Source organism: Urocitellus parryii, chromosome 4, assembly GCF_045843805.1.
Source record: "Urocitellus parryii isolate mUroPar1 chromosome 4, mUroPar1.hap1, whole genome shotgun sequence".
NCBI classification, from domain to species: Eukaryota; Metazoa; Chordata; class Mammalia; order Rodentia; family Sciuridae; genus Urocitellus; species Urocitellus parryii.
In genome coordinates this window covers 58,507,188-58,522,640 of record NC_135534.1, presented here as the reverse complement: position 1 = coordinate 58,522,640, position 15,453 = coordinate 58,507,188, and the positions used below count along the sequence as shown (strand labels likewise).

Genomic DNA, 15,453 nt, shown 5'->3' with positions numbered 1-15,453 from the left:
TAGTTGAGATATCTAGGGAGTCTTTAACCTCATTAGGTACATTATCACCACTTGATGGTGGTGAAGTACCTTCAAATTTCATGTATCTTCAACCACAAGTCAGATGATTGAAATGAGTATCAAGGAAGGAATGTATTGGGGCAAACTTTGTAGATTTAACTTGGTGGATAGAAGGGAAGAATCTGTACTTGCTTCCATGGGTGTCTCTCAATTACATAGGATGATGAAACTTTAAATTTTCGAGGAAGAATTACAACCTGGAGCACAAAGGACCATGGTACCTTTCTTCTTTTGGTTCAGTATGTTTTCTCTATTTCACTCCAAGGAATGAATTTGCAAGACCTAGGGTTTTTTCCTTGACCCCCACTGTAAGGACAATTAAAAGAGACACAGAGACAAGATGCAGAGGCAGGAAAGATGGCAGAATGACAAGATGGCCAAGATACCAGCTTTATTTATATTAATTTATTACATTAGGTCACTGGTATCAGTAGTACATTATTCTTCATTGTGTCATTAGGCAGGTTACAGAGTTAGCAACATTATGCAGCTTATTCCTCAGTTACATAATATAGTTACAATGTGCATTGTGAGGAGATTTGTGTAGCTCTCAAGAAAATCCATTGTTTAAACTTAACTGTTATGTGGGCAGGTTCAGGCTCAGCAGAGCTTGGTGAAACAGGAGCTGAAATCAAGTTTGAGGCTGATAAGACTCTAACACAGAGCCTCCTCATGCAGGGTATTGCTACAGCAGGTAGGCATTCTGTGTTTTTGCACAGAGGTTTTCCTAACAGCCACACATTCTGTGTTTTTGCACAGAGGTTTTCCTAGCAGCCACACATTCTGTGTTTTTGCACAGATCCTTCCTAGTCACTAAGCATGCCACAGTCATGAACCATCAGAGACCTCAATCCCAAACACAGAACCCTTACACTCCCCTCCAACTACCAATTCGAAGGCCAAATGGAAAAATATCTATTCTTCTTCTCCTCGTTAGTTTTCCTCTTTTTTTAAAAAAAAAATTATCAGTTTTCTATTTACTAATTATTACTGACTAATGAGTGGCTCATCTAGCAACTGTCTCATGATTCTCTCTGCTCTTTGCTTTCCTGTCTGCTAGTCTATTCTGAAAGGTCTTCATCCTTTCTGCTGCTCTCTTCATACTGGTTTTGGGAACAGAATATTATGTAGCACTTATTTTCTTTTTTTCAGTTTCTTTCTTATTCACAAACCCATTGTTCAATCCATCTGCACTCAGCAATCTGTACCAAGGCCTTGAATAATGCCACAGTTTTGTTTTTCCAGAAGCAGATGTTGAAACAGCGTGAAAGATATTTCTTAGTGGTAAACACTTACGAAAGAAGGGGGAGTAATAGGACTTGGCAGTGGGAGAAATTGAACTGTGATGCAGGCCTCACAATGCTTCCAGGACAAGGCAGAAACTCTGGAGTGAGTGGAGCCCATCAGAGCATCTTGTGTCAGGCCAACATGGCAGGCCCTCTGTGTCTCACTCAATCATGGATGCAAGCTGCTCAGGAGAGCCTGACCCTAGGGGAAAGGCTCTCTTCAATTGAGGCAGATGTGACAACTGATGAGTAGCTGTTTCCTTTACTCCCCTCATGTGGGCAGCAAACTCTTCCTTCAAGAAGGATCTGAGTGGTGCACTTATGTTCCCCAACAGAGGAGATAATGGGAATTACAGGGTAAAGTAACAGATACACCTGATACTTTTCTTTGTTCAAAGGAGAAGAAAAAAGATATTTAACAATTAGGGCTGTTGTTCCTAGGAGAACATGATCAGGTTCACATTTTTTCCCCAATTTATGTAAATCCCTTGCATTGCCTTAAAAATAATGACAGTGGAGGTAATTGGCTATTGTCAAAAAAAACCTTATAATGCTCTTATTCAGCCTTTCTTCCTTCTGTTCTCATACATTTTTTCTTTATGGTTTTTATTATATTTTTTAATATTCTATTTAGATAAAATATAGAGAAAACAGTCAGACAAACATATTTATAAACATTACTTGGCTCAAAATATGAAAGTTGGATCTGCATCTTCAGGAAGTTGCCACTGAGCCTTGAGTGGAGACCTCACTGTACTTCATTGCAGTAATAATAATGGCACAATGACTTCTATTAACATGATGTTGTTCCCTGGTACTACAACCAGCTAACACGGGAACATATACCAAGAGCCAGGCATACACATTATTTCCAAGTCATCTTCACACCTTTATGAGCTAGCAGAATTTTATAGAAGAAGCACATGAAGCAGACACATGCTGACTTATCCCAGGTCAGATAGCTAGTGAAGTGATGGGGTCTTTATTTACATACACATCTAAGCAGTCTTGATGCTAAGTTCCTGCAAGCTAGTATTCCCTAATAGTCAACACTTGACTTAAATCCACTAATTCCCTTCTTCATCTTGAATCCCACCTCTTCTTGTTTCCTCTCTCCATTATTAATTTTCTCACAAGAATAACTTCTAAAACAAATTATGTGCATGCAAATATATTTCTCAGGAATGAGAAACCTAAGATCTATCTAAGGCATGGGGAACCTGCGATCTATTTCACACTGACAAAAAACATTACAAAATTGACTTGGTTGCCTTTGGTTAATTTGTGTTTGAAATACATATAGCTATTAATAAAGTACTGAAGAACTTTGATATTCTGAACTGCATTTTGAGTTATTAAGTATTAATTAGACATTTTAAAGACTATATTATCAAGTGTGAGTTCCCAAAGAGGCCATGTTGAATACTATTGTCAACGAACATCCAATGAGACTACTTCATCTATTGGTGTGCTTCTAGTAAAATTTTATTCAAAAGCAAATGAAGAGGGAACATGGATAGACAGCATGACAACAACTGACACAGTGTACTTACTCCATGTGTAGCATTGTCCTCCATGCCTTGTAAGTAGCTATTCATTTATTAATGAGAATCCTATCATTGCGGTGTTAGGATGCCTGAAGACACAGAGGCTAAATTACAAGTCCAAGTTCACCCAGATAACAATACTACAATGATAGCACTATTGGTTTTCATCACAAACATATGATATAGTATAATACAAAACAATATAATGTAATTTAATACTCTTTATTGCCTCTAAATTCATATACAACAATAATAAAGGTTTGAATAGCTGTTTAGAATTTACTGAAAGTTGGAATTGAGAGAATAACCATTCTCTCAATGGAAGAATAAAGGTAAGAATAAAATGACAATTATGCATTTCACAAGTCTATCTTCAGTGTTCCAATGAAAGCACCCTCAAATTTAAAGGGGTCAATTCTTAGACATACCACATTCTTTAGATGTTATTGGGTTCATATTATCTGTCACTAAGAAAAAGAGATCTCCTGAAAAAATCTTGAAGCAGTTTTCCATCATATTTTATGTAAATCATTTTTTATTCAGTTTATTTTTAATTTTTATTGACAGATAATAAATGTACATAATATGGGGTACAATTTGATTCCTTTATACATGCATAGATTGAGGAATAAGCAAATTAGGCAAATTAACATATCCATAACTTTATGTACTTATCTATTTTTTGGGGAGGTTATGACACTTAAAATTCACTGTTTGCAATTTTGTATTGTATAATTCATTAAGCATGATTATTTTAATTCTACTTTATTTTAAGATTACATTTAGAGAAAATAAAACGCAGACTGAGAAAAGAGCACTACAAACACTTATGCAACTCATACTTGGATTAAAATTGAAAGCTTGGACTTGCTTCTTATAAGTGATCACACTATAAACACAATCACATTTCAATAAGATAACAATAATAATAATGATAATAATTAGCATAGTTACTAGTCACCTGGTTTTATAGATCACCAGAATTTTTCCTCTTCTTTAACTGAAACTTTCCCTTTTGACCAAACTTTCCCCTATCCCCCACCCTGTCCTCAGTCTCTGGTAACCTGCATTCTACTCTCTATTTCTATGAGTTCTCATTTTTGGAGTCCACATATAAGTGAATAACTTACATCCTGTCATGAATTTCCATACTCTTATAGGTCCATTACCATCCTTGCTCCATCTCTATTGGCCTTGTGATTCCTTTACCACACTACTTGGCACCTTTGCCTTAATGACTGGAACATCTGAAATCTGCTCATGTGGTGACCCCCAATTCCTTTTTCTCTGCTCCTCACCTCAGTGACAGAGGCTCATTCTGCTACCCATGAGAACCCTACCCCTACTAACCTTGCACCTTTTTAACTCTAATTTTGTGACCTTCAATCAGACTCAGTGCTCTACATCTTGATGTTCTCATCCCCACTGACTCCTCTCCCCTGCTCCACTGTTCCTGAGGTCTCTTCCCTAATGAGACCCAAAATACTAACACTATTATCTCTCCCATTTCTGGCACCAACTTGATTATTTTCCCTAATTGTATCACAGAAAACACCATCTCTACATAGTCATCTTCTTTTATTCTAATTTACCTCTTCCCAATATTTTTGTCATCTCTCTAGTTTGGCCTTGGGATCTCATGTAAGAATCACACTGTTAACATACCCGAGGAATTTATTAGAGGCCTTTTTACTTTTGCCAAATATTTTTGGCTTTAAAATCAAAAGTAATATATGAGACTTATTAGTTGAAGGCTATATTGATTCATTCAATATAGAAAGCATTCAGCTAATGTCAATTGAACATTAAGCCTTTTCAAAGCTTGCAGTGATGAGTGTGTCAGGCACCATGCTGTGCAGAGCTTCTGTTCCCAATACTATATCAGGTTGATCTCATTAAGAGATCTTCCCAACTCTCACCAAGACTATTTTTCAGAAAAAAAAATCATTCTGTTCAAGAACACCTATATCCTTCACATTTTTTCCCCCAAGACTTCTGATATCTTTAATCCCAGCAACCTGAGAGCCTGAGACAGGAGGCTCACAGGTTGCATCTTAATGAAACTGCATCTCCGAAATTAAAAAAAAAATGCTGTAGTTGAGTAATAATGTGCTTTCTGACATGTGTAATGCCAGGGTTTAATCCACAGTACTACAACAAAAACAAACAGAAAACTTATGGAGATTCTAGTCAGTAGATCTGAAACTGATAATATATTTGTAGTCCTGTGGTGGACAAAGATGACAGAGTCAGCATCTCCCATTTCTGAAGATCTACGTTGTTTAACTACTGTGGCTTTGGTTGTGTCTTTTCACTGTCCATAGATAGGTAGAGCATGCAGCAGTAAATGGAAACCAAAGGGTATCTTTATGTCTAAAATGAGGACATTTTCTTCTTGCATCAGCATTCTTTTAAATCATCAGCTTTGAGAACTGAGCATAAGGTATAGGTTTGTAGAAGGGTGATTCCCCTAGCACCCAAAAAGTATAAGGAAGCAAAAATATGTCTCATTGTAGATAAGCACTCCTCTGCATTTTATACATGAAATATATATTTATACATAAAATATAAATTTCTATTAAAATGGGAGAACCCAATTAAGATTGAATAATAATTATGAAATTTTTATAAAAAGTAGATATTTTTTCATTTTTTTCTTTAGGGGATGTGTTTATAATCATTAATGGCTTTATCTAATTTGACCTTGTCCACAGACTTGATGGATAGGGTCCCATTTACATGGTTATCATTACACTTGTTTCAGGAGGTAATCTCAGGCAGATAACACCAGCTTTGAAGATCTAAACTTTGTGAATAACTCAACTTTTTGTAGCATGCCAAAGAAGTTCCAAGAAACCAGAAAGAAGAGAATGTTGATTAAATGAAGCAGTGATTTAACTTCTATTTCCTATGTTTGCCTGATAATATTTCCTGACTTGATGAAGACTTTATCTTCGTCAAGTCTCTGGTTTGTTCTCTGCTAGAATAAAATATCCCTATAAAATACTATACATGGGAATCATGAAATTTCCTTGAATGTTTTTGTGTTTAAGGGTGAGTAAATTTTCTTCATGGATTGAATGAGTGAAAAAATTCAGTGAAGTAGAGAAAGTTTATTTGTAGTTGCTTGTCAAGACTTGTATATTAGTTCAACAGCCATGCAGTTACTGTAGAGAAATTTTCAATATCATGAAATGACTTAAAATTTTCCGTGTGAAGATGATTTTTTTTTCTGAGGTATTACATATTTTAAAATATGTAGAGCAATATTTCAAAATAGGAACTAGATATTTGGATTTTGTCATATGCTCCTATTTTAGTAGTTTCTTTCTAATCCAAATGGAATTGAGACAGAGAGATATCAAGTATTTTTCAAGGAACTCTTAAATTCTTGAATTGATATTTAATCACTTTTTAAACATTTCCTTTACAAAGTGGAATATGTAAAGCTCTAGTTGTAAGGAGGATATGTTTTGAGGTTGCTTGGTACTGTGACTCTGTACAGATGCTAAGGTGTTTATGTGGTCATTGAAGATTATTTTTTCAAGTCATTAAGCACTTCCTGCTTTGTGATTTTGTCCCATTCATAGGGGATTTGACCTTTATCTGTAAATTTTAGCTGATATTCTTTTTCCAATTTTGTTCTGAAGTGACAGACAAACCATTTCCAGTATGGCTGGGTGGATGAATCTGGGGTGATGCTCCATGTGGCATATTCCCCTCCTGCCTGCCGATAGTTCTTATATGGGATCATCCAATCATCTCTCAAAACAAGCAAACAATCACTTGCTACTAAACTAGTACAACAATCAATGACAAAGTGGTCTGTTCTATACCACTTGACTCCACGGACAGCCTGAGGACGATGAAATGGAACACTGTGGTCTCCTTCATGTTCAGGAATTGTGTTTGTACAAATTGCTTTACATAAGGGACACTGTTTCCAACATCCACAGAGATGTTCAGAGAGGATTTTCTCAATTTCAGGAACCATTTCTTCTATAGGCATACTTGACAAATTCTGTTCCACCTTCTTCATTGCAGGATCCAAACTTGCACTCATGGCTTCTTTGAGAAAATCCATATCTTTAATCTCTTGGTGCTCAATGTTTATCAAGTCTCTTCGTGGGAAAATCAAGTTGTTCCCCAGGTGATCACAGAACAAATCCAGCCACCCAGATGCAGTGCTGCTTCTGTCTTTGGCCTCTTTTGTGGAGTCATAAATGGCAGAGAGGATGGTATTCTTGATGTCATCAAGATTTGTTTTGAATAAAGTCTTTATTTTTTTATCTCTGTTGTCTGAACAGTACTTTTTCGTATAGTTCTCAATGTAACTCCTACAAAATGATTTTGGATTGTAAATGTATTGCCAATAATTTTCAAAATTTTCTTCTTCTGCTAGAGAGATGAGAATGTGTTTCTCCAGGTTAGACCTGTTTCCATTGAATGCAGGGCAGGAGGCTCTTATCTCCCCAGCTATTCTAGGGACCATTTTCCCCTGGATGGTAGCAGAGACAGCAGGAGTGAGCTTTTGCCACAGAAAATCAACAAAACACGTGATGGAGGTTGCACCTTGGCAGGAGATCTTGAAACTCATGAAAAAATCGTCTTTCTTTTGTTCTAGATATTTTACAGGATCATTTGCTCTCCTAAATGCCCTATGCCTTTCCTTAAAATGCTCTGTTGCTTTTTTAAATAAATATGAAGATAATTCAATGTTGTATTCGCTCGTAAATATATATCTATTCTTGGTGTGTTCAGATTTCCCTTCCTCTTCTATTATTCTCAGGATTTGATGGAAGTCACTTTGATCATAATCACGTTGTTGATTCATAATATTTTCAATATATTCATTAAATCTTGAAAAAATACGATCAGTAGTCATATCAATGGATACTTTATCACAGGCCTCTAAACTCTTTGTGAAAATTAGATATTCCTTACACATCTTGACATGTTTTCCAAAATCTAGCTGAAAATTCTTTCCAATATTTCTGTTTAGTTTTTCTACTATGTTTTTCTCTTTTCTGAAATAATCCAAAAGTATGTTTTCAGCATCCACATCAATTTTAGGCTCTGTGGCTTGAGGGAGATTTGAGGACACTTCACAAACCCATTTTCCCCAAAGTTGACTGAATTTCTCATATAACTCTTCATCACTCAACTTTTTACCTTTTACTCTTAAAGCCAAGTTTTGGCTCTTCTTCAATAATTCATTTTCATGTACATTCTTCTTCTGTTCTAGTTGTTCTTGATTGTTTTTGAGATTAATAAGTTCATGGGCTTTTCTCTTGGTGTCTGAAATAAGTGACTCTTTAAGGATTAGTAGCTTATTTTCAAAATAGGCTTTCCATTGGACAAGTATCTCTCTCTCTGGGTCTTCAGTAAAATATTTTTCAAGTACTTGCTTGATGGTTTCATATTTCTCTGTAACTGGACACTCAATTACGCTTGATGTGAGTGTCTGAATTTTTCTATTTTGAATCTGATTGTGAAGCTGGTTCTGCAAGTCCAACATATGACTCCGGAGCTCCCAGGTCCAGTGGTTATACATGGTTTCCAATTTGCTCATGGCCATGACCTCCCGGGTGTTTCTGAAACTGAAAATGAAGTTCTCACTTACCAGGGCTCTCCACAAATCTTGAACTCTGAATTTTACATCTGATATCTTCATGATGCTTCCCCTGGATTCCTGTTTGGCAGTTAAAAGAATTGTACTTTTCAGTTCCTGGACATTGTGGCTATAACGAGGATTGGGAGGGGCCATGGGAGGATTGCCATCCCAGAGGTGAGCAAAGTAGTACACGTGAGTATTGACATCAAACTTGATGACATCACTGAAGTGAGTGACATCTGAGCACTCTTCTTGTTTAGCAGCCAGTGCTGCCATTTCATCTAGCCTCTGCTCTAACCGCCTTCGTCCTTCTGTAGTTTGGTCTTTAGCTGTAACTTCTCCTACATTCTGATGGACAAATATGCACCTGGGGGAAATTTTCACTTGTTTCATCCTCAGAAAGGCTTGGACAGCTATCTGTAGGATATCTTGCATTTCTGATGGATTCTCCCCAAATATATTGATCAGAGTCAAGTTTGCAAGCCCAATGACAAAGGTGGCTAACTCGTTGTCCCAATTCTGGGATTTGTTGCTGAGTTCTGGGGCCCGAAGTCCTTCTGTGTCTACAACCAGCACAAAGTCAAAGCCAAGTTCCTCTGTGGATGTCTCATCTACCTTTAGGAGCTGCATGTAGGCCCCCTTGGTACACCTGCCTGCACTTACAGTGAACTGCAGCCCAAAAAGAGCATTCAGTAGGGTCGACTTCCCAGAGCTCTGCAGGCCAAGGACAGAGAGAACAAAGAGCCGTTTGTCTCCAAGTTTCTCAGAGAGCTTGTCAAAAACAGCTGCCATCCATTTTAAGGGCACATAGGAAGCATCTCCATCCATCAGCTCTATGGGGACACCAGCTATCATCAGGTCTGCAGCAATTTGGGGAAGGAAGAGAAAAACTATATCATTTGTGGAGGAAGTTTCTTCCAGAGCTTCATAGATCTGGCCAACCTCTCTGAGAAATTGCTCAATTCCTAAGGTATAGTCACTAATCTTCTTTTGGCAGAGTTCCAAAGAATTGCTGCTTTGGGAGCTTTGCTTTTCTGTTTTCACAATTGACCACAAATGAATTAGCTTTTCATGTAGGTTCTCCAAATGCTCTGCAGTCAACCTATCTAAAAACACACTCATCCATTGCAAGAAGTAGAGTGTGGTGTGAGTTTCTGAATAGCGGTAGAGAATTTGAAGCACAGAGAACATTACATCATTGAGAGGAAAAGCTCTTTGCACCTGTTTTTGCCGAATTCTTTGTTTATCTGACTCAAGCTCACTCTTGTGTTGTTCAATGCTTCGATTTCCCTTCTCTCTCAGATGATAAAGTTCTTTGTCCTTCCTACACCAAAGTTGCCACAGTTGTCCCTGAAGCGGTAGGAAGGTTTCCTTCACCTTAGACAACTCTGTTCCTCTTAAAAGAGCCATTATAATCTGTGCCTTTTCTTTTCCCTCCTTACAATCTCTCTGGTCTTCATCAATAAGAAATCCTTGCTGGCGAGCAATTTGAGAACAGTCCTCTAGGCTGAGAGCTGTGTCAGAGAGCTCTAGCAAACGTCTGATGGTAGTTGTGAGCTCCTCTGTCAATTCTGCCTCATTTCTATTCCTCAGGCCAATTTTCACTCTTCTACCAGAACTACTGGGTTTGGATTTTTCTTTGTCATCTAGCAAACAGATCAATGATCTTGATGACTGACATAGGTCACGGACAATTTTTTGGTTTTGTTTGTTGTCATCAGAAGCTGACATGAGGACCACAATGAGAGAGGAGACCTCCTGCAGGAAGGTGAGCTGCCTTTTATGTTCCTTTGCATCTCCATGAAGATTCATGAAGGTCACACAGTTGTCAAACCTGTCCTCCACTTCCCCTCCAGGCCAAAACCAGCAGATTTCTACCACACCTCCCATCAAGAGGCAGTCCTTGCTGCTTTCTCTGCAGTGTCGGTGGAAAAAGACATTATGTTTACGTTCACTGAGAAGACAGTTCATGATCTGAGATTTGGAAGCAGACAGGCCATTGCCCACCCTAATGAAGGACACAATGGGGGTGGAGACACAACACATCTGTTGACACTTATGACTCTTCTTCCCATGTGGTGATTTCTTTTCTTGCTGCCAACTTCTCCTAACTTTTCTGAGAGACCAGAGAGAGAATTCAATTTGAGAAGTGCAAGGATTTGGCACCAGGAGATGCAGGGCAAATTGACAAGTAGAAAGTTTAGTCAAAATATATTGTCTGGCAAAATCATCTGCACAGTGAAAAATGGTCATCTGGATATCCATGGGGTGAATGTGGGGCCTTGACTGAGTTCTCAAGGGATCAGTGAGAGTATCACTATCTTCAACAAAGTCTTCATATGGATCAAAACCCTCATATTCCTGATTGAAGGCACTTGGAGAAACCTTAGATTCTATATTTCCATAGTCTTTAAAGACAAGGTATCTCAGTCCATAATCCAGCAACATTAGCTTCTGAAGGAAATAAAAGGGAAGTTCCTTTTCAGAATTGGGCTGGGTGTTGTAAAGAGAAGTCTTGTAGATCAGATGAAATTTAGCTTTACTCATTTTTTTAGGGTAGTAATGTTGTAGGCCTAGACGCTGGAGTAAGTCTAGGAAGGCTTCATTTTCTATTACTTCATTTGTGTTATTTTCATTAATATCTGGTTCACAGGGCCATTTCTTTTCATGGAAAAGGCTTAGTAGCTCTCTTTCAACGTCATCCCTTTTCAAAGAAGAGATGGTGGCTTCATAATCTCCATCAATGAGTAATCTCAAGTTTCTTTCTAGGTTTTCCCAATCATGATCTTCTTCAAATTTAGTGAGGACATGTACAACTTCTTTAGAAAATAATTGTCCCATGGGTTTTATTATAAATTCCATGCGTTTTGTCTTCTCTTCTGTAGATAGAGCTCTTAATTCAGCTGTGGCTGTCAGACCTGTGAACACCAGGAATGCATGGGCCCTATAGCTGGAAATACTTTTGAGCTGCTGGTATTCATTAAAGGCAGTTTGCATTTCATCCAGTAGGAAGTTTAACTCACCAGGCCCCAGGAGAGGCTGAAAAATATTGCTTCCCACCTGATATCCTGCACCAGCTGCAATGGAAAGTAGCAAGAGCTGTGTGTCTGGCTGCTCTGTTGCTTGCAAGTGGCTCAAGAAGCTGTTGAGAGCCAAGCAGACCTCATATGTGGCCTTTCTTTGAGCTTCTTCTACTTCTTCTTGGACCTTCACTTCCAAGAATTCTTCCTGTGTTTTTGTTAATTTTTTAATGAATTCAGAAAAATCGGAGATGTGGACTTGCTCTTGCTCTGAATCTGACTGTTTGATCCAGTGCATAATGGAGTGAGTCTGAGGAAAATTTTCCACTTTGTAGATGTGAGGATCTAGAAGGCTGCACAACTGAATTTTAATATAATTTGTTTTACAATTGGTAGACATTTTGCAAAAATTGACGGTATTGACTAGAAAAGTCTGCAGATCCTTATCTGTGAGGCATAGGTTAATCCAAGTGTCATTTCCTTTTGTTTTTTGACTCAGTGTTTGCTTAAAATTTATCAGCTTTTGAAGCTGTTCTTCAGGATCAGAGACTTCCCAGGACTTTGCAGCATCTAGGAAAACTCTAACCTCTTGCCTAACACTCAGTATCTCCTCTCCCTCTTGGATCTGGGAAGCAAGGCCAGTCAGAGCAGTGTAGTTGTCTTTCAGACACTTAGCTACCTTACATGGATCCTTAAAATCACTTCTGTGGCTGGAGAGGATGATGTCCCAAATAGGCACCAGCTGGAATCCCCGGTCAATGACACACCAGGTTTGATTGCTGGCAACAAGGCCAGCTTTCCATTGAGCAAGGTCATCTGCTTCTGGTGGTCCACCTGTCTTGGACACAGATAATTGGAATTTGGTTTGGAGGTTTTTAAAAGTTTTGTTCTGAATAGCTGCTTTTGAATGTGAGTCTGACACATTCATACCTGCAGCAACATTCATTCCAAAACCATGGTAGCCACCACTTATGTAAAAATCCAGGGCCTCTATTGCCTGCTGCTTTATATCAACTAGCTGATAATTTTGGAACCCCTTTGAGACAGCCTTCCACCAGTAGATTCCTCCCAGGTGCAGAGGGCCTTGGTTAGCATGAGAGCCAAACCTGTGGAAGAATCTTTCACTCCAGTGTTTCAGCACCTGAGATTCCTGAGGGTCTGTAGTCTGATCCAGAAGGTCTTCAAGGCATTTCAATTCCTGAAGAGCAGCATCGGACAACTGGAGCTGATCAATGGGGAAGTGGCAGGATGCCATGGGAGTGTATCTGAACTTGGTTGAGCAGAAATAAGAGCACTCAGAATTTGTTAGGTGGGTTTGCTTGGATTCTGAATGTTTGCTTTTATCCAGTTCAGTTTCTAAACTAAATCCCCAACCTCCACCCTTGGCTGAAGTAGTTAAACTGAAGCCTAAATTCTCCATAGACTGGGTGAACATGACTTCTACTTGAGAAGATGTAAATTCTTCAGATTTCATCCATGTGCCCTGCTGAGGGCCAAAGAGTGAGAACTCCTTGGGGACACTAAGTAGCTCCTCTCTCCTCTGCATCAGGTCCATGTGGTGGTAGGTTTTGTATATTCCCTGCAGGGCCAGCCCTCCAGATGCCCATCTTACCAGATCTCTATCTGGGAGGTTTGGCCTGTGGGATGGCGTCTGCTCCATGGGACTGAGTTCTTTCTTCATGATTTCCATGAATTCCCTTAGGGGCTTTGGAGGCTTCAGCCTGTTCTCTTCAGGGATCTCCATGGCTTGCCTCAGCTCTGCTTCCTTTCTCTTCACTGCCTCTTCCTGTCTCTGTCTCCCTTCTGACAGCAAGTTCCTCAGCTCTTTCACTGCTTGTTCTGTCTGCTTCTCCTTTTTCCTCTCCACTGGTGACTCCTGTAACTCGGCAAGACTATTTGAGTGGGACAGGTCAAGCAGCTTCTCCAGGGCCCTTTGCTCCCATGGATATTTTACCTCATATTTCAGCTTCTGGAGGTCTTTTTCTTTTAAATAACATAATGACTGGGCACAGGTCACACCCAGGACTTCCTTCAGCTTGATCAACCAGTACTCAACTTCCAGTCCCACTTCTCTGAGCATCTCTGGAAGATCTTGCCTCCTTTTGCTTCTGAGGAGAGGCTCATCAGGCGTCTGTTCGCTTGTGTCCATGGCTGTGTGAAAAAAAGACATTCAGTTAGTGTTGACTGGGTCCTGAGATTAGGAAGTGTCAGCCACATGATGAAAAGTATGAATGTATTAGGAAAGCTAGTCTCCAAGGCCTTCTCATCCCTTGCTTTACTTATATAAAATACATTTTTATCAAAACTTTTCTGTGCATATTCTAGACATAATTGAGTGTACTGTCAGGATAGACTTTTTAAAAAATATCCTATGGTGAATTGCAAGTTAATAGCTTGCTTTGGGCACTCACTACACAAGCTCAATTGCATGGAGAGTATGAGGCTGAGGCATGGAGTTTGCCAATATCCATGTGTTTCTAAGCTCAATGCTTATTTTTTCAAATAGTGCAATACCACCATTTGGTTGTCTTTCTTCTATATTTTTCCTTTGAATTGCTTCATTCCTATCACTGTCAGTTTGTCTTAAGTTATATAATGCTTATTTACTTTCTTGTAGTTTAAAATGAAATTCTAATCTAATTTACACCTTTAACTTCTATATTTCATCTTCACCTAGTTAATATTTCTATTAATTTTATGAATAAGTATTTATATATAGATGTCATCCAATTCTATGAATATAGCTCACAATGATCTCCTCAATCCAGGATTTTATTAGTGTCTTGCAGCCTATGACACTGCAGTGCATATGCTTAGATGGAAGATGGAAAAAAAAAACAGTCAGAAATCTTTGAAATGAAGGAAACAATAAATCCAATAAAAAACTCAAAAAGAATCACCACCAGACTAGATCACTTGGAAGAAGGAGCATCAGATAATGAAGACTAAATATACAGTCTGGAAAATAAAGTGATCACACAGTGAAGATAGTAAGAAACCATGATCAGAACATCCAAGAATTATGGGACAGCATCAAAAGACCAAATGTAAGAGTTATTGGGATAGAGGAAGGTACAGAGTTTCAAACCAAAAAATGCACAATCTCTTTAATGAGATAATATCAGAAAATTTCTCAAGCATGAAGAATGGATTGTATAACCAAATACAAGAGGCCTACAGGACACCAGATGTACAAAATTACAACAGATATACACCAAAGCACATTATAATGAAAATGCCTAGCATACAGAATAAGGATAGACTCTTAAAAGCCACAGGAGAGAGGAATCACATCACATATAAGGGGATACCAATTTGGATCTCAGCAGATTTTTCAACCCAGACCCTCAAAGCCAGGATATCGTGAAACGACATATACCAATCTCTGAAAGAAAATGGACGTCAACCAAGAATCTTATTTCCAGCAAAATTAAGCTTTTGTTTTGATGATGAAATAAAAACTTTCTATGATAAACAAAAGTTAAAAGAATTTACAACTAGAAAGCCTACACTACAGAACATTCTCAGCAAAATATTCCACAAAGAGAAAATGTAAAACAATGATAAAAAATCAGCAGAGGGAGGGTTTATACTAAAGAAAAATCTAATCAGAGGAGAAACCAAGTCACATTAAATACCAAAAGTAAACAAAAAATGGCTGGGAATACAAATCATGTCTCAATAATCCTGAATGTTAATGGCCTAAACTCACCAATCAAAAGATATAGATTAGCAGATTGGATCAAAAACAAAACAAAACAAAACAAAGCAAAACAATATGCTGCCTCCAAGCGACTCATAGGAAACGACAACCACAGACTGAGGGTGAAAGGTTGGGAAAAATCATACCACTCACATAAACTACAGAAACAAACAGGGGTTTCTATCCTCATATCAAATCAAGTAGTCTGAAAGCCAATAATAAT

At 38.3% G+C, this 15,453-nt stretch overlaps 1 protein-coding gene across 1 annotated transcript; it reads right to left on the bottom strand.

Annotated features, from left to right (window-relative positions):
* Positions 1 to 6,428: 6,428 nt before the first annotated feature.
* On the bottom strand, positions 6,429 to 13,676 carry LOC144254429 (interferon-induced very large GTPase 1-like). The gene has a single exon (XM_077797588.1). It carries the CDS (start codon positions 13,674 to 13,676, stop codon positions 6,429 to 6,431), a length of 7,248 nt encoding a protein of 2,415 aa, XP_077653714.1.
* Between the last annotated feature and the right edge of the window lie 1,777 nt (positions 13,677 to 15,453).